This window comes from Phacochoerus africanus, chromosome 8 (assembly GCF_016906955.1).
Source record: "Phacochoerus africanus isolate WHEZ1 chromosome 8, ROS_Pafr_v1, whole genome shotgun sequence".
In the NCBI taxonomy this organism is placed as follows: Eukaryota; Metazoa; Chordata; class Mammalia; order Artiodactyla; family Suidae; genus Phacochoerus; species Phacochoerus africanus.
In genome coordinates this window covers 28101660-28122266 of record NC_062551.1, presented here as the reverse complement: position 1 = coordinate 28122266, position 20607 = coordinate 28101660, and the positions used below count along the sequence as shown (strand labels likewise).

Sequence of the window (20607 nt, the reverse complement as noted above, 5' to 3'; positions counted from 1 at the left end):
TTCAGGGGCTGGGGGAAGGACCGTAGGCAAAGAGATCAAAAAGAAAACTTTGGGGAGTTCTCATCGTGGCACAGTGGTTAACGAACCCAACCAGTATCCATGAGTACGTTGGTTAGATCCCTGCCCTCGCTCAGTGGGTTAAGGATCTAGCATTGCCATGAGCTGTGGTATATAGGTCCCCGACACGGCTCAGATCCGTGGCTGTGGCATAGGCCAGTAGCTACAGCTCTGATTCAACCCCTAGCCTGGAAACCTCCATATGCCGTGGGTACGGCCCTAAAAAGACAAAAAAGAAAGGAAGACTTTGGAGGGGCACACACACCATGTATGGCCTCGCAGGTAGGTCACTGTAAGGACTTTGACTTTTGGTTCTTTTGAAATGAGAAGCTATCAAGAGAGTTTGATGCAGATCAGAGATATGATCTGACCCATCTTAAATTTCAACAGAATTACCCTGGCTGTTGTGTTGAGAAGGGATTGAGGGTGACCTTTTTTGGTTAAGTTAGCATTGCAATAATCCAGGCAAATGTCAGTGGTGACTTGGATGAGGAATGTGGCAGTTGTACTGAGAACTGGTTAGATTCTGGATACAGGTTGAAGGGTTAGCCAACAGGATTTACTGATGATTGAAACCAGGGTGTAAGAGTGACTTCAGTGATTTTGTTTTGAGAAACTAGGAGAATGGAATTGCCATTGACTAAGATAGGGAGGACTTGGGAAAGGAAGATAAAAATTCTACGCCCTGGGAGTTCCCTGGTGGTCTAGTGGTTAGTACTCAGTGCTTTCACCACTGTGGTCCATGTTCAGTCCCTGGTCTGGGAACTGAGATTCCACATCGAGCCACAGCACCCCACCCCACCCCGCCCCAAAAAAGTGAGCTTCTCTTTGGAGTTCCCTGGTGGCCTAATGGTTAAGGATTCAGTGTTGTCACTGCTGTGGCTCAGGTTCAGTCCCTCACTTGGGAACTGCTGTGTGCTATGGACACAGCCCAAAAAAAGGAAAAGATTCCACCCCATACTTACCCTTCAACCTTTAATGCCTTGTGAGTGATACTACCAGCTGTCTGTCTAGTTTTCTGCATTGCTTATAGGCCCTGGGTAACCCCTCATAAATGGCTCACGCTATTTATTGTAGAAGCTGGCAAATCTGAATTCCAGCAAGAGTTGGTTGATGTTGCAGACTTTAGTCTGAAGGCAATCTGGAGGCAGAATTCCTTCCTCTTCAGGGAATTTCGGTCTCTTTTCTCAAGGCCTTCATCTGATTAGTTGAAGCCTACCCACATAATCAGCAGTCTGATGACCCATGTTCAGTCCCTGGTTTAAATGTTAATCAGAGTCTACTGGTTTAAATGTTAATCACATCTAAAGATTTCTTCCCAGGAGTTCCCGTCGTGGCGCAGTGGTTAACGAATCCGACTAGGAACCATGAGGTTGCGGGTTCGGTCCCTGCCCTTGCTCAGTGGGTTGACGATCCGGCGTTGCCGTGAGCTGTGGTGTAGGTTGCAGACGCGGCTCGGATCCTGCGTTGCTGTGGCTCTGGCGTAGGCCGGTGGCTACAGCTCCGATTGGACCCCTAGCCTGGGAACCTCCATATGCCGCGGGAGCGGCCCAAGAAATAGCAACAACAACAACAACAACCAAAAAAAGACAAAAAAAAAGATTTCTTCCCAGAAGAGTCTGGACTAGTATTTGATGGGCTCCATAAGCTAACCAAGTTGACACATAAAATGAACCATTGTACCATTTCTCTTTACTTCCCACTCCTGGCTTGTGCTTTCTCCTTTCATTTTATGGGTGGGGGTTTTGTTGTTGTTGTTGTTTTGGCCACATAAGTGACATGTGAAAGTTCCCGGGCTGGGGATCGAACCTGCTTCACAGCATTAACCAAGCCACGGCAGTGACAACACCAGATCCTTAACCTGCTATACCACAGGAGAACTCATTTTCCCTTTTAATTTAATTCTCAGAGTTCCCGTCGTGGCTCAGCAATTAACGAACCCGAGTAGCATCTATGAGGACATGGGTTCGATCCCTGGCCTCACTCAGTGGGTTAAGGATCTGGCGTTGCTGTGAACCGTGGTATAGTTCGCAGATGTGGCTCAGATCCCATGTTGCTGTGGCTCTGGCATAGGCTGGCGGCTGCAGGTCCGATTGGACCCCTAGCCTGGGAACCTCCATGTGCTGCAGTTGCGGCCCTAAAAAGGCAAAAAAAAAAAAAAAAATTTAATTCTCAGAGTTCCCCTGTGGTTAAGGATCTGGCACTGTCACTGCAGCAGCTTGGGTTGTTCCTGTCGCTCAGGTTGGATCCCTGGCTCACAACCTTGCTCATGCTGCGGGCGTGGCAAAAAAACAAAACAAAACTTGGAGTTCCCATTGTGGCTCAAATAACGAACCAGACTAGTGTCCATGAGGACATGGGTTCAATCCCTGGCCTCTCTCAGTGGGTTAAGGATCCAGCATTGCCTTGAGCTGTGGTATAGGTCCCAGATGCAGCTTGGATCCTGCATTGCCATGGCTATGGTGTAAGCCAGCAGTTGCATCTCTGATTCAACCCCTAGGCTGGACACTTCCATGTGCCCTGGGTGTGGCCCTTAAAAAAAAAGAAAAGAAAAAGAACTTAATTCTCTTTCTTGAGTCCATAACTCTTTTCCAGTCTAGCACTGAGTACCATTTTCACTAGGCCGATCACATTTCCTCTTGTCCCAGGCCACCATGTAGTCTCAGAGGCAGCTTACCTGAGTCATCTGTCCTCCAGAAATGGATTTTTCTTTTCCCAGTGTAAACTCCTTGGAACTTTGAGATTTCTTGCTGTGTTTTATTCTCAGGTATTGGGAAGAATGTGGTTTGTGAGAAGGCAGCAACCTCAGTGGATGCCTTCCGGATGGTGACAGCCTCTCGCTACTACCCACAGCTGATGAGCCTGGTGGGGAATGTGCTGCGCTTCCTGCCTGCCTTCGTGCGCATGAAGCAGCTGATTGCTGAGCACTACGTGGGTGCAGTGATGATCTGTGATGCTCGTGTCTACTCAGGCAGCCTGCTCAGCCCCAACTATGGCTGGATCTGTGATGAACTCATGGGCGGTGGAGGCCTGCACACCATGGGCACCTACATTGTGGACCTACTGACCCACCTGACTGGCCGGAGAGCTGAGAAGGTGCATGGGCTGCTGAAGACCTTTGTGAGGCAGAATGCAGCCATCCGTGGCATCCGGCACGTCACCAGCGATGACTTCTGTTTCTTCCAGATGCTCATGGGTGGGGGGGTGTGCAGCACAGTAACACTCAACTTCAACATGCCAGGTGCCTTTGTGCACGAAGTCATGGTGGTAGGCTCTGCGGGACGCCTTGTCGCCCGGGGAGCTGACCTCTATGGGCAGAAGAACTCTGCCACGCAAGAGGAGCTGCTGCTGAGGGACTCGCTGGCTGTGGGCACGGAGCTGCCTGAGCAGGGGCCCCAGGATGTCCCACTGCTCTACCTGAAGGGCATGGTCTACATGGTACAGGCCCTGCGCCAGTCCTTCCAGGGACAGGGGGACCGCCGCACATGGGACCACACCCCTGTCTCCATGGCCGCCTCCTTCGAGGATGGGCTCTACATGCAGAGCGTGGTGGATGCCATCAAACGGTCGAGCCGATCCGGGGAGTGGGAGGCTGTGGAGGTCCTGACGGAGGAGCCTGACGCCAACCAGAACCTATGCGAGGCGCTCCAGCGGAATAACCTGTGAGCCTACATGTGGGCTCCTGGCCATGGGGCAAAGGACAAGGGAGGGACCAGGAGCTGTGATGGGAACACTTGGCTACAGCACAGTGTCTTTCATTTGACGCGTCAACTTGGGTGGGGTTGAGTTTGGGTGAATCCAAAGCTGGCCCCGGGAGAATGCCCCCTCCAGTGCACATTTACTCCTCCGGCTGGTGGGGTGGGCACCTTCCTGCTGCCCTGGCTGAGAGGGCTGGCACACTGGGCAAGGCGGAGCTGCCCTAGGTCTCTGCATAGTTTGCTGGTGAGCAGGGCCAGCAAAGCCTAAGTTGTGGTCCTAACTGGATGAGAAAGCAGAGTTGGGAGCCAGCTTGGCTTATTGCTCAGGCCAGAGGAGAAATGACAAGAGGCCCTGTCTCCATGCCCTTCCTGGGCTAGGGCTTCTCAGGAACGGTGAGGGCAGCGAGTCATCCCTCAGAGAACCACACCTGCCCTCTCTCCCAGGCAACCTTCCAGCTTCCAGGCTGCCCCTTCCCTGGCAGGGAGGAGGGGTTCTTCAGTAGGTGAGCTCTCAGGGACTGTTGACCTAGGGCAGAGGGCCCTTGATTTGGCAGAGGGGAGACAGAGAGAGCTCTGGAACATCTGATAATGTTAGTAAATAAATCAGAAAGTCTGACACTATGGTTGTTGGTTGTTTAGCAGATTGAGTTTCTTTAATAATGGAAGCTTGTTGATTGCTGTAGATTGTTTGTTTTTCTCTTCCCTCGTGGCTCCACGGCAGTTCTGATCGCTCTGGATCCATCACTGTCTGGTGGGCCACACGAACCCCACCACTGCCTGCCCTCACCTCCTGGCTTCTTCCCTCTACCCTGGATCCCAGGAGCCCTCCAAGAAATCTTTCCTCAGCAAACAGCACCCGAGGCTTCCTGAAGGGGGCTTGTGGGGCCTGATGTCTAAGGGAGACGATGGGAGAGTGTGTGGGGTCTCTCTAGACTGGGGGTTGGGAGGCGTTCTGTTGTTGAAACCAAGGAATTAGCCCCAAGGAGGCTAGACAGGATGAACTTGAGGAAGGCGCTGCCCCTTGGAAGGGGTGTGGCCGAGTACCCCCTGGCCCAGCCAGCCAGTCTCCATCCGCTTTATTAATCTGTTCTCCAGGGGAGAGCCTTTTAATTTAACCCTGTCTGTCAGGGCCAGGGTGGGGCAGGTGGTGCAGCAGGAAAGAACACGTTCACCCCTTTGTTTCCTCTGCCAGGATTAAGCTTGGATCAAACTCTTCCCTTCTCTAACCTTCCATCTCTGCCCTTCCCTGGACTCCTTGCCAGCAAGAGAAGGGCTCAAAGAGGGCGCTTTCTTCCTCTTGGCACCCCTTATAGGAGTCATCAGGCTCCTGTTTCATCCTGGTTTCAAACCTTGTCCTTGTGAGAAAAAATAACAGTAGCTGGTGTTGGGGTGTGTTTATTGCTTGCTGGGCCCCCTAGGGTAGATAGTTCCCATGTATTATTTAATATCCAAAACACTCCATGAGGTACTCCTATTAATATTCCCATTATTCAGAGCAGAAAACTGAGGCAGAGAGGGGCAGTTACTTGCCTTCTGTAAGTTATAAGTGAAGGAGTCGGGAGCCTGGTAGGGTCCTCTGACTACGGAGCCGACCATGAACTGCTCCTTCCCCAGTGCTTCTGGCTTCTCAGACTCTCAGGGCCCAGGCATTTCTCCTCCCCACTAGGGTCCCATCTAGGTTACCACCTCCCCTCCACAGCAAGAGTCTCAGCCTGGGGAGTTCCCCTTGCAGCTCAGTGGTAATGAACCCAAACTAGCAGGTTTGATCCCTGGCCTCACTCAGTGGGTTAAGGATGGCGTTGCTGTGAGCTGCGGCATAGGAAAAAAGCAAAAAAAAAAAAAAAAAAGTTTCAGCCTGGCTTGAATTAGGAGGCGCACTGTAGAGAGAGCCCCACCAGGCAGGATGCTCACAGAGTTGAAGGAGACGCTGCCCCCTTACTCCCAGCTCATCCCCAGGTCATCCCTCTGTGTTATTAGGTTATTGAGGTTCCCCCCTAAATTTGGGGATTGACCAAGAAAGTACATGCATCCATCACATCTAAGATGCTCTTGCTTAAGAAAGGGTCATGTTGCTGACCCACAGTGGCACTTAGGTTTTGTAGGGCTCTGCAGCAAAACCTCTTGTTTACACAGATGGACCTTGAGAAGTTCTGGGGCAGACTGTATGTGGGCTTAGGACAGAGCTACTTTTATGAGGACACTGTGTCCACTCCCCAGAGCCTAGGCCCATGGCTGTCCCTCAGGCATCTTTTCGGTCATGTAGCTCTTGGATTGGTCCTACGCAGGATGTGTACTTTGAAGTGGCCCAAATGCCTGTGGCCAAAGAAGCCAGCAGGGTACTGGTTCCCAGGAGTGACTGAGTACCCTAGCTGGTTCCAAACTTGTCCTGCAGCGCCCCCTCCTGGATGAAGGCAGTATAACCTCCCAGGTCCTGTTGCCCCAACCTCAGGACGTTCCCTAGGTCAAAGTAGTTTTTCCAAGCCAGTGAAAATGCAGTTAGCTTTCCTCTCTGTTACAGCAATCAGAAGAGAACTTCCAAAATAGTTTTGTTTATTTTCCAACCCCCAACCAAATCTAGGACTCATATTCACCCAGACAATGGCTGCAGTCGTTTCACCTCCCTGTCCCATCTTTCCCTTCTTTATTCTTCCCTTCACATTACTCCCAGACTCACCCAACCTAGTCTCCTGATGGCCTTGCCTCTGCTTCAGCCATGCTAAGTGGCCCTCCTACATGGGGCTGACATCTTCCACACTAGTGAGGCTTCATCCCTGGCATATCTTCTGCCTGGAAGACCACCCAGCTCTTCTTCAGGAAACCCTGCCTCTTCGCTCTTCCTCTGGGCAAAAGGGCAGTCACTCCCACCATCTGTGGTCCCACAGCCTTGGTCCTTAGCTCTTCAGGGGCAGATGTCTCTTTGAATTATGTTGCCTCAGCATTTCCCACTTAGAGTGAGCTTCTAGGAACAGTAGTGGCTTATTCCTTTCTGTGGCTACTATGACCCACTCTGCTTAGACAAGCCTATCAAGTAATAAGCCCTGGGAAATGTAGACTGGTTCTTCTGTGGTTACCGAGTATTTTGTGAGAAGATAGGAACAGATCTTCCTTATCACTACTGGCCTGGCCCATACCTCTAGCCCTGGAGACCACACAGAGAAAGCAGATGCACAGCCTTCTCGTATCAGGCCTTAGCCAGAGCGCCCCCAGGTCCAGAGATCTGCAGGGCTTAGGAAAGGCGAGTCCAGGGTATGGTTTCAAGTAAGGCCACTCCTCTCAAGGCCTCTGCTTCCTCAGCCATAAAGTAAGGAGGTCCAGCTCAGCTATCTTGAAGAGCCCTTTACCTCTGAAAAATCCTGGAGAATCCATGCTTATTCCTATGGACATTCAGTCTACGTGGACAGTGAACCCTGGTACAGTCAAGTCACTACCCAGGGAAAAGGCCTGACCCTGCAGCTTGCCCTGTTGCCTTGCCATTGGGCCAGGGAGCACCCAAGTGACCCCAAACGGAGGGAGCAGCTTGGGTTGATGCCCATTTTCTGTCTTTTTTTTTTTTTTTTTTTGGCCATGCATACAGCCTGGGGAAGTTCCCAGGCCAGGGATTGAACCTGGGCCACAGTAGTGGCCTGGGCCACTGCAGTGACAATGCTGGATTCTTAACCCACTGCACCACAAGGCAATTACTGATGCCCATTTTCTTTCTACTTCCATATGGGCTTGTCCACCCCATCTCTTCCTGAATGGCCAGGCCATTACTCCAGGGGCCCCACATATAGTTCTGGACATTGGATGGCCCCAGCCTTTCAGATCCTAACCTGTCCCTCTCTGCAGCTTCCTCAGCTCCCCACCCTGGTCTCCTTATTTTGGTCCCTTTTATGGGGGCCCTCTGCTAGGTGGATGCAGTGCAGTGACATATACCCCTGGGGAGTTCACAGTCTAGTCCCAAAGACAGTTATGTAGCCCACAATGACAGCAGCGTGTAAGGAGTCAAGGTGTGGTGAGTCTCCAAGGGTGCATGTATACTAGCCAGGTGGAGGGTGACGAAAAAAAGGCATTTGGGCAGGGGAAGCCCCACATGCGGAGAGGGAAGGTAAGAAAGGAAAGATGTGGTCAGGGAATTGCAGGAAGCCACTAAAGAGTTTTAAGGCAGCTGGGGCAAGAGGAACAGGGTGCTAGAGGGGGAGCAACACCCTCAGGGGTTCAGATGTGTATGTAGCAGAATCATCAGGTTGGTGGGGCAAGGGACCCCCAGCAGGGAGACTAGTGAGCTCTCACCTGGAGATGAGAGTGTCCCAGGCAAGGAGGCTGACTGGGGTTCAAGGGATCTTGGACTGAGAGGGTAGATTCACCTGCCATGATGTCTGATTAGCTGGTAGGAGTCAGCCAAACGCAGGATGGCATCGGAGTGACACGGAGATTTTGGCTTGAACAATTGTATAGATGAGATACTGGAGGAAAAGCAGGTTGGAAGGAGGAGAAATTCATGTAATTTGGAATTACCTGTGTTTAAGGTGTCTGAGGGACATGCAAGAGGACCAGGAGGTGGCAGGCAAGGGGGGGTGGTTTCCAAAAATGGCCAGCACTGGAGACCCCTGAGGGCAAGACACAGGGCTCCAGAAAGAATGTCCACCTCCACCACCCACTGCCTGCCAGGAAAAGGCACCAGTACCTCTGTCACCAGGGGCCACTCTGGGGGCAACATCTGGTCCAGTTATGATCTGCCAGCAAATGGGAAGTGTTCCCGAGCTGTCACTCTTCAGATGGGCAAATGAACTCTGCCACCTCAGGGGAGGATCTCAAGTGCTGGTCCCTAAGGTCGGACAATGCCAGCCCCTTCCCTGAAGACAGGAAGCAAAGCCAAGCACTTGCTTCCCATGACAGTCCCTTTCCTTTCTCTGCCCCAAGTTCCTCCTTACCACCTCCCTCTCCAACCCCACTGTTATCTTGTCTGGTTCATCTCAAGAGGCTTTAAATGCACAAAATCAAGCCCCAAACCTGAACCCCTGCAGAATGTGATATATTTAGGTCTAGGGCAGTGCCCAGGAATCTCTGTTTCTGTCAAGTTGACTGCCCTGGGGAGTCCTCCACCCTTCTTCCCATCCTCTCCCTCTTCAGGCATCTCAGCTGGGGAGTCACAGTCTGAGAAAATGAAAAAGGTTTATTTGTAGCATATCCAAGGTCACTGGTGGGGGCAGGAGCCAAATGCCCCCCTCCACCTAAGGGCCTAGGCCCATAAGCTGCTTCTCTGGTTCAGGCTTGAGAGGAAGGGAGCTACCACTGGGGCAGGACATTCACTTGTACTGAGGAGAGAGTGGGGGTACTAGTGGGGCAGCGCAGACACTTAGCATCTTGTTAATGTCCACATGAGTCGACTTGTCTACCTCGGCTTTGAGATGACTGCTGACCCCCAAGCTGGGCAAACCACCAGGCTCCTCTCCAGCTTCCTCTCCCAGGGGAACCAGAGGGTGAGCAGGGCACACAAACATATTGGGGCAGGGCAAAGTGAGGCCTGGGCCCAGCTCACCTGCCATGGGCAGCAAGGCCTGCAGTTGCTCCACACCTGCCTCCTCAGGGACCAGGGTCGGCTCCACCTCAGCCTCGGCCTCCCTGTCCCCTTCCCCTGCCTGGTTCAGCTCAGGGTTGCAATAGTTGATGTACTGGTACAGGGGCCGCAGGCGCTGGGCCTTTCCTGCAAGGACCCAGAGCAGGGCAGGGGCTGGAGCATCAAGCCGTACCATGTCAGGGGTCCAGCAGGCAGGTGGAAAAGGGAAGGCCCAGGGACTGCCACTCACGCTCCAGCCCCAAGGTCTCTGAAGGCACAGACACTGTGCTGGCTACCACTGGGAGCGCTGGGGTCCCTAGACTCTTGCGCTTCTTGGCTTTTTTGTGCTGTTTAGCAGACGGTGAGGGCTCACTCTGGCTATTCTCCAGCTCCTCCTTCTGCAGCAGCAGCCCTTGTGGCAGCTCAGCTTCAGCCCTAAGATGGGCTTGGTGGCTGGATCCTGGGAGACTGGGGGACAAGGAGACCTGAGGAGTCAGCCTTCAGGCTTAGCTCTTGCCCCCTGAGCCTAAGAAATAGCCCTTCCTGCCTATCACCCCAGGCCTAGATTCTTGTCCTTTTCCTGGCCGGTAAGGCCCCAGGCTGAAAGGGGCCAAAAGCTCATGCGATCTCAGTCCCCTCCAAGGCCTTGAGACTCCCTCTCTGGATGATCCCTACATCAGGGCACTTGAGGGACAGCAGAGGTGAGGAGTGATGGTGGTGGCCAGGGATGGATAAGGAAGCACACTACAGGAATGCCCAATTGAGGATTTTTTTTTTTCCTGCAACCACAGCATGTGGAAACTCCCAGGCAAAGGATTGAACTTATGCTGCAGCTGCAGCCTGATCCATAGCTGCAGCAACACCAGATCCTTAAGCTGCTGTGCCACACGGGAACTTAATGATTAGGAATCTTACTAGGGTGATAGCCACCTCCACTCTCCACGTCCCACCCCCAGCCCTGCAGCTCCTTTCTTCTGAAGGTCCCCTCACTTGACAGGCTTCCTCTTCGGACCATGATTGGGCTTCACAATGGAGGTTATAGGCCTGGGGCCTCTCTCCTCTAGTGCCTCTGCTACTGGCTTGAGCCTCTTTTCCTCCATCTTGGGTCTTTCCTCCAGGAGCTCTGGCTCTGAGACTGCTCCTGTTGGGCACTTGTCTTCACCCTGGGTCTGGCAGGCCGCAAGGGCTGGCTCCAGGCACTGGTCTCCCATCATTGGACACTAGAAGTGACACATAGGTAATTGGTCACCATGACCAGGCAAAGGGTAAAGGGATCAGTCATTAAACATCAAACACAGATGAGGGCACCATCCCATGCCCTTCCCAGGCTATGGAGCCTGTCCTGGCAATTAGGGAGGGGGTCGTTGCACAGAGTTTGGTCTCCTAAAGCGCTGTGCCCAAGTGTTTTAGGGCTACACAGCCTAATGGTCACCTCAGAATTCTGAGCGTAGCCAGTGGGCACCTCAGTGAGCTGTGCCAGCCCCACAGCCGTCTTTTCCTGGGTCCCTGGCCGCCTCTCATCCCCTGCTGAAGCCATTGCTCAGGGGATCAGAGCATCTTCGACGGTTGCTTGGAAGGTGGGGTTGGTGGGAGGTGGAAGGCGGGCCCCGAGGGAGTCAGACTGGCAGACTCAGAGCTGATCTCAGAGAAGAGCTGGGTTGAGAAGAGCAACTGGCAGCCGTTCTGCCCCACGCTCAGCTGGAACTACAAGCCCCAGAAGGCTTTGCGCCAGGGGGCATTGGCCCCTGACCTCAGGGAAGGAAACCACCGTTACCTGGCAACAGCAAACCCATCGGGTGGCAGCTGAGGGCGGTAAAACTGCTTGGGTGAGCCCCCGCCCGGGTGTTGCGGAAGAGGGGCCGCTAACCCCGCTGGGAAGTGATTTTGTGAGTAGGGGGTGTCCTGCGCAGGCCGGGGGCGGGAGGCGGGGCGGGGGCCGGGAATGGAGGGCACAGCCGGAGTCAGGGCCCGGGTCCAGGGAGGAAGCACAGGGCTGAGAAAGGGGTTCCCCAGCCGGAGATACGTGCGCGGTTGCAGGGCGACGACGGCGGCATGTGTGAGGGTCCGTCCGGCATCTCGGGGCCTATCCCCCCAGACCCTACGCTCTGCCCTGACTACTACCGGCGGCCGGCCTCGGGTGAGTGGAGGAGTGCCGCAGCCTGGCGAGGGTCGGGCTCAGCTGTATCACTGAGCCCTGCACTCCGCCCCGTCTGGCCTCTCAGCCCAAGGGCGCCTTGAGGGAAACGCGCTGAAGTTGGACCTGCTAACCTGGAACCCAGACCTAGAAGTCACCCCTCCCCGCGGCCCCCGCATGGGTCCCGGAGCCCGAGAAATTCTGGAGCGTGGCCGGCGCGGCGTGAGTGGCATGCTGCTGCAGCTCGAGGGTATCTCCCTAGGCCCAGGGACCTCTCCCAAGCGTAAGTTCTGGGCAGAAGGGACCTCTAGGTGAGTCTGAGGTCACAGCTGAGGTCAGCTTCTCCTTCCCTGATCAGGGCTCAGGCTTTGCCTCTCTGCCTGTCAGTTTCCCCAGTTATAGAAGGAGGCGGAAATGCACTACTTCCTCACGGAAGAGGATCAAATGAGGTATTCCCCAGAAACCTGTAGCTCACCTTCATGAATTCAGGCCTAAATGAAACATTTTTGTTGAGCGTCTACTGTGCACCAGACCCTAAAGTTTCTAAGAAAACAAGGTTAAAGAAGAGCATCATTGAATCAAGGTGGGAGACAATAAACAAGTGAGGAGATGCATATGATGTGCAAGATGATTAATGGTATACTTGACAATGAAAATGTAGAAAATGATCAGGGATGGACGAAGATAATTACCATGTGAGGAAGGGAACAGGGAGATGAGGTGGAGTATGTATAGAGAATCTAACTTAAATGGAGACATCAGGAAGGTCTTTCTGTAGGAGGCAGTGTGTGGACCTGTCAGTCAACTGGTGTGAGTGGATTGCATTGGCTGTAGGTAGGGCAGAGCCTGGCACCACCTTTTCTCCAGGGAAGGACCCTAAAGACCACGAGCAGGAGAACCTGAGGCGGATCAGGGAGATCCAGAGGCGCTTCCGTGAGCAGGAGCGCACCCGGGAGCAGGGCCAGCCTAGGCCCCTGAAGGCTCTGTGGCGCTCACCCAAGTATGACAAAGTGGAGTCCCGTGTCAAGGCCCGGCTGCAGGTACCTGCCCCAAGGAGCTAGAAGTATTGCCCATCTTGTTGGCCAACAGGCAGTTATACTCTGACCTGAGTTCTGAGGAGGGAGGAAAATCCCAAGGGACTAAGGTGACAGGGGACTAGGAGACAGCTGGTTTTGCTGCAGGGCGGGGCTGGGTTGTTTTTTTTTTGTTTTTTGTTTTTTTTTCAGAAGTCATGACTTCTGAAAAAGTTATGATTCTTCTGAGGAGCAAATAGGAATTAGACAAGGGGAGAATGGAAGAGAACATTCTATAGAGATGGAGCCTCATGGATAGAAGTCCTAAGACCAGAGGGAGTGTGGCTGGTGGGGATGCTGTGTTCAATGCACTGTGAGGGAAGAACATGAGGTTAGGCCAAGAAGTCAGCTGGACCCACATCGTAAAGGGCCACATAGGAGTTCCCATTGTGGCTCATTGGGTTAAGAATCCGACATAGGAGTTCCCATCGTGGTGCAGTGGTTAACGAATCCAACTAGGAACCATGAGGTTGCGGGTTCTATCTCTGGCCTTGCTCAGTGGGTTAAGGATCCGGCATTGCCGTGAGCTGTGGTGTAGGTCGTAGATGCGGCTCAGATCCCTTGTTGCTGTGCTGTGGTGTAGGCCGGTGGCTACAGCTCCGATGAGACCCCTAGCCTGGGAATCTCCATGTGCCGCGGGTGCGGCCCTAAAAAAGACCAAAAAAAAAAAAAAAAAGAATCCGACATAGTATCCGTATCCACGATGCAGGTTTGATCCCAGGTTAAGGATCCAGCATTGCCACAAGCTACGGTGTAGGTCACAGATGCAGCTTGGATCTGGCGTTGCCATGGCTGTGGTATAGGCCTGCAGCTGCAGCTCCAAATCGACGCCTAGCCTGGGAACCTCCATATGCCACAGGTGCAGCTGTAAAAAGAAAAAAAAGGCAGGGGAACCACATAATCCACTTATAACTGTTATTTTTAGGGACAGTGGGAAGGGTATGGGAAGGGGCATATATGGTAGTGGGATTGTGTCTTGGATAGATAATGCCACCATTTCTTTATCCAGGGGCCTGAGAAGGAGAAGCAGGATTAAGAGAAAAGACATTAAGGTCATATGTGGATGTGTTGAAGCTGAAGCATTTGTGGGACTCCCAGGGAGTGGGAATGTGTCCAGGAAGCAGATGGAGAATCAGGTCTGGATCTCAGGAGTGAGACCCAGGAGTTATTGAGGATCAGGCTGAGGACAGTGAGACCAGGGAAGTGGCCTTAGATTTGAGGGCTTGGAGGTCGGGCATCGGAGACCTTAATAGGGACAGAGCCAGGAAGCTTGGCTAGGAAGGCAAGAAAAAGAGAACAGTACCTGAAGTCAGGACTAAGGTAAAAGGTAGATTATTTGTTTTCTTAAAGATGTGAAAAACACACATGTTTAAATGCTGATGGAGAGAAGTGCTCCTTCAAGAGGAGGGAGGCCAGACCTCTAGTGCTGGTGATAGTGAAAGATCCTAAGAACCTGGAGGGACAGAGTCTTGGTCTTACGACTTGAGACCAAGCCTTGAGACCTCAGCCTGACTGATCCCTCTGCTGTGACTTGGCCTCCAGGAGCCCAGCCCTGCTTCCGGGACAGAGCCTGCCCACTTCCTGCGGGCACACTCTCGCTGTGGCCCTGGGCTCCCACCACCCCGTGTCCCCAGTCCCCAGCTAACCCCGCCAGGTCCCAATGCTAAGGTGAGAGGATGTTTGGGGCCTGGGAGGTGGGGCAGGGAGCCTGGGGAGGTTCAAGGGCACAACACAGTGCTGTCTGCCTCATCACACCTGCCATGTCCTCCAGGGGCCAGGCCCAGGTGTGGACTTCATTACCCACAATGCCCGCACTGCCAAGAGGGCCCCCCGGCGGCATTCTCGCTCGCTCCAAGTCCTGTCACAGGTGCTGGAGCAGCAACGGCAAGCCCAGGAGCACTATAATGCCACACAGAAGGGTCACGTGCCCCATTAGTAGGTTCTACTGCCCAATACCCAGGGTCAGGGGCACTTAGGGAGGGTGGGAGCCAACACCTGCCCTGGGATGATCCATTCTGATTCTGTGCATCGCAGTTTGTTGGAGCGCAGGGATCTGTGGCGACGGGAGGCTGAGGCCCGTCAGCACAGCCAGCCGGACCCGGCCATGCCCCCTGGCCACACTCGCATGCCTGAGAACCAGCGGCTGGAGACACTGAGCAATCTGCTCCAGAGTAAGTACATGGGCAAAGGGGGCTGGATGGGGAGCCCACTGGGGACAGTGCACCCCTGCCCAGCACTTACTGTTCCTGGGGCCCCTGTAGGCCAGAGCCAGCTGCTGCGTGAGCTGGTGCTGTTGCCTGCTGGGGCAGATTCCCTGAGGGCCCAGAGCCACCGTGCTGAACTGGACCGGAAGCTGGTGCAGGTAGAGGAGGCCATCAAGATCTTTTCCCGCCCCAAGGTCTTTGTGAAGATGGATGCCTGAGTCCTATCCTGATTGTAGGCGGGTTTCGGGGAGGATTGCTACATGATTGCAAAGGGCCGGATTGGGCCCAATAATAGAGTGGCCCTCAAGACAGGAGCAGTGGGGTGGGCAGTATCCCCAGAGCACTCTTCACAGCCACTGGTGGCTGTGGAAGGGCCATCTCAGCCTCTTAATCACTTTGTCAAAATTAAACCTTTTGTACACAGCGGGGTTTGTTTCCATAAGAGCTTTTCTTACCCTAGAAATGCCAAGCCTGGTGGTCCTCCTGCTGCTTGACTATAGGAAGGCCTCTCTACTGTTTTTTATCACTCCTCCACTCCTGCCTCATGTCCAGGGCAGAGGGCAAGGTTTGTGGGATCAGGGAGGAGGCTAGGGCTGGGACACACAAGGACCATGACTGCATTTGTAGAAAAATCTTTAATGTTCCCCAGACTGATTCAGCCCCATGAGCAAGCTAAAAACACCCACTGGGGAAGTCTCTGCCATGTCCCAGCAGCCTGGAGGGGCAAGGGCCTGCATCCTTGCCTGTCAGAGGCTGAAGCCATTGCCATCTCCTCTCATGCTACTCCCCCAGCCAGAGCTGGCCTGCTCCTGATCGTCCAGGGAGGGCAGAGAGCTGCGGGCACCAGGAAGTAGGCGGCTTGGGCGCAGGTCCCAGCATGGAGGCCCCTGAGACAGCCCATTGGAACAAGGAGGCTGGCGGTTCTCAGTGACCAGATCACTGCTGTCATCGTCACTATCAGGCTCACCAGGCCCAGCAGAAGGAGGCCTCATCAGACGCCCAGATGTCCCACGAACCACATTATTGCGCTGATTGGCTGGCTTGACAGTGACAATGAGGTTGTGACTGTTGGCGACCATCATGTCCGTCACTTGGTCCAAGGTCTTTCCAGCTACCTCAATGCCATTGACCTCGAGGATCTCATCACTAACCGCCAGCAGCCCTGTACTCTCAGCCAGGCCCCCTCGTACCAGGCGGGAGATGAAGATGCCTGGAACTCGTTCCAGGCCCTGGGGAGCTACGCGCACGCTCATGCCATCTCGGATGTAGAAACCCAGGGGGCGGTCAGAACCATGCTTGTGCAGCCGCACCCGTCGGTGGGTCTCAGGCAGTAAGTCCACATCAATGACTGAAGAAACCTGTCGGAAATCTTGGGGCAGGCTGATTAGCAGGGGTGGCCGGGTGCGCAGAGGTGCCACTGGCCGGAGTAGGAGCCCTTTCTTGCGCCGCTGCAGGGAGTTGGAGGCAAAGGCCAGGCCACTGGAGTCAGCTTCTGCTGCAGGAGAGGGTACACTGAAATCAGAGACCCTAATGTCCCACTCGGGCCCTTTTCCATCAGGCCCAGGCCTGGGGAAGGCACACTGTAGTTATTTCCTGCCACTTGGAGGTCAGGCCAAGGGCAAGGACTGCAGAGGGTGAAGTTTGGGTACCCTAGGCATGGACTAACCCTTGGAGATCTGCCCTGTCACCCTACCCCACAGAGGCTGCCCCCTGTACCCCATCCTTACCCCGCTTCTGCACTAGCAGTCTCAGTGGCGGGGGCCCACTGGCCAGGGCCCGATGCAGGCTGTCGTCGTTGGTGAGGGGCAGTAGGTCGCCGTGAGCATCTGTATAGCCAAGCAGCACGTCCAGGCCCGGGATCTGGTGTACCGCACGCAGCAACCGAGAGAACTCTTGGAAGCCGCTCACCGAAGCGCGAGGTAGCGCGAAGCGTCGGAACTCCGCATCAAACTGGAGGCGGGGGTAGGGGGTCGGGGGAGGAGGAGGGGTTAGGACAGAGTCCGTGCCCTTTCTCACCACAGGTCCGAGGGTAGTAGGGGTGGGAAAGACAGGGCTTCACAACAGCTGCAGACTTGCACCCAGACCTCGGCTCCAGTGCAAGGGACGCTGTCCAAGGTCTTCTCCTCGCCCTCCAGGTACCCAAGCCAGAGGGACTCTAGAAGCCGGCAGTGGAAAGGAGGAGGTGGGATGGGGGGAAGCGAAAAGGAAAACCAGAGAATGGGACGTGGAGGATGGAGGAGAGAAAAAGGTGGTGGGGACCAAGGAGTCAGGGAGGGGAGAGTGAGGGTTGGAAGCGCCTAGGGCCGGAGCCAGAGCTGGGGCTGGAGGGGTCCTTACTTTGCTCTTCACCTCGACGATGCTGTCAGGACTGCGTGCCGGAGTCCTCTGCGGCCTGGCCATCGTGGGGCCGGGAGGGCCGGGGACGGTGCCCTAGGCGGCCCACCGAGGCGCAGGTGCACAGCCAGCGGGGCCGGCTGGCCCGCGCAGCCCCGCCCCTGGCGGTAGCACTCGCCCCGCCCTCCTATCCGGGCCGTGACGTCAAGGGGGCAGCGACGGAGAGTGGAACGCGGAGTCCACGTTTCCTAGGAAACGGAGCTGGAGGGGTGGAGAGTCTCACGTCCCCTTACGTCACTACGTTACGGTCGTCGGGAACCGGGAGCCTGGGGGGAGGGGCTTGGCCAAGCCGAGGGGAGAGTTGGGGAAGTGGTATTTATTGAGCGCTGTACGCTGTTATTTCCATTGGCCTTACAAGGCTGCGCATGTTGTAGATGAGGGAACTGGGTCATAATATAAATATCTGCTGAGTTCTTTGGCGTCACAGGCATTGAAGTGACTCCGAACTAATTCGCTCGGACCACCCTTGGCTGCAGCCTCAGGCCCTAGATCCCTCCCTCTCCATACATGCCAGCCTTTGCGCCTTCCTGCCCAATGCCACAGTTCTGAAGAACGGCCCAAACGCGGACCGTTGCTCGGAGAGTTGCTCAAGTAAGAGCAAGCACGTCAGCAGCCATTTGATTCAATGGGAGTGCATACAAACTCCCAACTAGGACGCGCATGTGCGCACGCGCGGGCATGCTCATGGGCAGGGCCTAGGTTTCGGGTTCCGCCCAGCGCTCGTGCACTTCCTCTTCCGACTAGAGGCGGGGCCGCGGCGCTAGCGGGAAATCCAGGCTAGAGGTAATCCGCTGGCAGCCGCGGCGGGAATGGCCCGCTTGGGGAACCTCGTCCTGCGACCCTGGATTCGAGAGCTAATTCTGGGGTCAGAGGCACTTTCAAGCCCGCGGGCGGGGCAGCTGCTCAAGGTGAGAACCCCGCTACCTTTTTCAGGGCCGGAGGGCGGGGTCCCAGGGCGGTGGGCTTGATGCTTTATCACCGCGGTCAGGTACTGCAGGAGGCCGAAACCCCGGGCCCGTCCCGCGCCTCCGACACGTCTCACGTCGACACCGCGCTGCTTGTGTCCGATGGGACCCACAGTATCCGATGTCTGGTGACGCGAGAGGCCCTGAACGCCTCGGACTGGTGAGAGGGGCTCCGCGGGGCTTGGAGATAGTGGAGGCCAATGGGAGAGCTCAAGGTTTGAGCTGGAGGTGGGCGGGCCCCAGGCGGGCTGGGCTGTGTTCACGCAGGCTCGGCAGTGAGGGTCGCGCTCGCCGCAGGGAGGAGAAGGAGTTCGGTTTTCAAGGGGCAGAAGGTCGGCTGCTGCTGCTGCGGGACTGCGGGGTTCGCGTCCAAGTCGCCGAGGGAGGCGCGGTGAGTGGTGAGCCTGGCCTGGGTGGGTTACTGGGCCTGACTTTCTAAAAACTCCTGAGACCTGCCCCTGAACTCCAGCCCGCAGAGTTCTACCTCCAGGTGGACCGCTTCAGCTTGTTGCCCACAGAGCAGCCCCGGGAACAGGTGATTGGTTGGTAAGTGATGCCTCCACCCTCCACCTGTTCTCCCCACCCAGGCCTGGCTGGCATAGGCTTTTGGGGTGTGAGGGCTTGGGCCCCTAGTAACACTGACTGTCTACCACTCCTCTCCCAGCAACCAGGATCCAGATGTGCAGAAAAAGCTTTATGACTGCTTGCAGTGAGTCTGGGGTTGGGCTTTTCCGTTCGGCTTTTATTCGGGGCTTGGTCACTTTTCTGACTGAGCCTGCTCAGTCAGGGGATGGCAGATTTGTGCAGATAGGCCTCAGGTGTCGCCTCTGTTTCTCTAGGGAGCACCTTTCAGAGTCTACCTCTCCCAGTGCAGGTATGTATAGGGGTTGGCCGGTTGCCCGAACTCCTGGTAGAGTGATCTCTCCAGTCATCACACACATACACATCCTACTTTCTTAATAAGTCCTCCTTCTTATCTCCCACCCTACCCTTCCTCTTTGAGTTTCAGCCCATCTCCTGGTCCCCTGCCCCCAGGCATTTCACTGTCCCAACTTCTGGATGAGGTAGAGGAGGACCAGGAGCATCGTGGGGCACTAGTGCAACTGGCTGAGAGCTGTCTGATGCTGGCAGGCCCTTGCACAGCAGCCCCCCTCACCCGCTGGGCTGCCTCCCGCTGCAAGGCCACGGTCGGTCTGGGGCTTCACTTGGGAGGTGTCAGGGTGGGGACTTGGGCAAGGGCCAGACTGAAAGTTCACATCCCACAGGGAGAAGCTGTGTACACCATCCCCAGCCTGTGGCTGCACATCTCTGAGAATGAGCAGCGGATCCTGAGCTGTCTGGGCCCAGGTCAGAGGGCACAGGGTAAGCAGGACTGGAGAGGTCAAGAGCGGAGTACCTGTGCCCAGTGCCCACAGTGCTGATAAGCCTCCCCTGACTCCCAGGCCCTGAGCTACCCCCGCCACACCCGGCTCTGCAGGACCTATCTCTGGCCCTGATCTCCTCTCCTCCTTCCTCACCCTCTTCCTCAGGTAAGGTGGTGCTTAGCCCTTCCTTTCGCTGTGAGCCACCAATCAGGTGCCAGGGCTGCACAGGATGCTGTGAAAGGGTATACAGCTGGGGGGGGGGGGGTGAACACAGTTCCTGCAGGCCTGCCTGAGCTCATAGGTCACTTGTTTGGGGTGAGCTGCGAGGGCTGTGCCCATGGTGAGTCCCTTTCTCCTCAGGAACCCCTGCCTTACTCCGCCACATGTTGTCAGAGGAAAGTGGTGCCAGCATCAGCCTTCTGCCTGCCCTGCCCTTGGATGCTCCAGACCCAGTGCTTAAGGGCAGCTCCCAGCCCCTGTCAGCCATCTGCTCAGCTCCTGGCCCCTTACCCCCTGACTCTGTACCCAACTCCCCCCTCCTGAGCTGCACTCCAAATCTGTCACCCCTTGGCCATGTCCCCAGTCCACACCAGGCCCATGTAACCAAGGCTCAGAAACCTAGCTTGGAGTTCAAGAAGGTAGAGTTACCTCCCAAGGCCTGGCATCGCTCCCCAAGGACAAGAACCACCAAGGAAGCCCTGGAGTCCAGTCCTATGTGGGTGAGCATAGCCGTCCCTACGACTAGAGGGTAGAATGGGGTGGGCCTTGGGCACAGCTGGGATGGGGACTGGGGGTGGCCTTGGATGGGGTTTGGGGTCAGTTGGCCTCTTTCCAGACACTGTAACTCCTTCAGGACCCCCCAAAGAGGCATCGTGATGGTTCCACCTTCCAGTATGAGTACGAGTCCCCCTGTCCCTCCCTCTGTGCCCAGGTCCAAACTGTCAGGTGAGTGCCTGGGGCTGCCCCCGCCCTTGGTTACCCGATCCCAGTGCCCACTGACCTACAGCCATGGTTCTCTTCCTAGGCTCCCTCCCCAGCTTGTAGCCTGGGCCTTGCACTTTTTGATGGAGCCACAACTGGAATCTGAACTAACCCAGGTGTGAGGGGTCCTGTGAACACGTGGGGGGATGTGTACGCACAGGTCTGTGCTTGGGGGTAGATAAACAGTGCTCCACACTG

At 55.4% G+C, this 20607-nt stretch overlaps 5 protein-coding genes across 10 annotated transcripts in view; 3 read left to right on the top strand and 2 right to left on the bottom strand.

Annotated features, from left to right (window-relative positions):
- Positions 1-4376, top strand: part of GFOD2 (glucose-fructose oxidoreductase domain containing 2) — a 50916-nt gene extending 46540 nt beyond the window's left edge. For all 3 annotated transcript variants that reach the window (XM_047791259.1, XM_047791261.1, XM_047791260.1), the window contains one exon: positions 2825-4376. In XM_047791259.1, coding sequence (XP_047647215.1) covers positions 2825-3723 — 899 coding nt within the window. In that variant the 3' untranslated portion in view covers positions 3724-4376. The remainder of the gene's footprint in view (positions 1-2824) is intronic.
- A 4667-nt stretch (positions 4377-9043) lies between these two features.
- Positions 9044-10831, bottom strand: C8H16orf86 (chromosome 8 C16orf86 homolog). The gene is made up of 4 exons (XM_047789623.1): positions 10727-10831; positions 10290-10514; positions 9545-9779; positions 9044-9441 (listed from the first exon to the last, which is right to left on the bottom strand). The coding sequence occupies exons 1-4, from the start codon at positions 10829-10831 to the stop codon at positions 9044-9046; spliced, it is 963 nt and encodes a 320-aa protein (XP_047645579.1).
- An 82-nt stretch (positions 10832-10913) lies between these two features.
- ENKD1 (enkurin domain containing 1) lies at positions 10914-15129 on the top strand. Of its 2 annotated transcripts, XM_047789619.1 has the most exons (8): positions 10914-11180; positions 11332-11431; positions 11517-11711; positions 12296-12468; positions 14044-14169; positions 14273-14436; positions 14536-14672; positions 14763-15129. In XM_047789619.1, the coding sequence occupies exons 2-8, from the start codon at positions 11347-11349 to the stop codon at positions 14921-14923; spliced, it is 1041 nt and encodes a 346-aa protein (XP_047645575.1). In that variant the 5' UTR covers positions 10914-11180; positions 11332-11346; the 3' UTR covers positions 14924-15129. The 2 variants fall into 2 exon arrangements, with proteins under 2 accessions (XP_047645575.1, XP_047645576.1); XM_047789620.1 differs by lacking the exon at positions 11332-11431 and having other exon boundaries at positions 10915-11180.
- Positions 15130-15321: 192 nt separating this feature from the next.
- PARD6A (par-6 family cell polarity regulator alpha) lies at positions 15322-17838 on the bottom strand. Of its 2 annotated transcripts, none has more exons than XM_047789622.1 (3): positions 17043-17838; positions 16433-16655; positions 15322-16197 (listed from the first exon to the last, which is right to left on the bottom strand). In XM_047789622.1, the coding sequence occupies exons 1-3, from the start codon at positions 17103-17105 to the stop codon at positions 15452-15454; spliced, it is 1032 nt and encodes a 343-aa protein (XP_047645578.1). In that variant the 5' UTR covers positions 17106-17838; the 3' UTR covers positions 15322-15451. The 2 variants fall into 2 exon arrangements, with proteins under 2 accessions (XP_047645578.1, XP_047645577.1); XM_047789621.1 differs by having other exon boundaries at positions 15322-16200; positions 17043-17829.
- Positions 17811-20607, top strand: ACD (ACD shelterin complex subunit and telomerase recruitment factor). 2 transcript variants are annotated; one of them, XM_047789618.1, is made up of 12 exons: positions 17811-18007; positions 18088-18224; positions 18362-18455; positions 18534-18610; positions 18729-18773; positions 18904-18938; positions 19100-19251; positions 19330-19426; positions 19507-19593; positions 19789-20147; positions 20282-20373; positions 20453-20607. In XM_047789618.1, the coding sequence occupies exons 1-12, from the start codon at positions 17909-17911 to the stop codon at positions 20529-20531; spliced, it is 1353 nt and encodes a 450-aa protein (XP_047645574.1). In that variant the 5' UTR covers positions 17811-17908; the 3' UTR covers positions 20532-20607. The 2 variants fall into 2 exon arrangements, with proteins under 2 accessions (XP_047645574.1, XP_047645573.1); XM_047789617.1 differs by having other exon boundaries at positions 17868-18007; positions 19330-19411.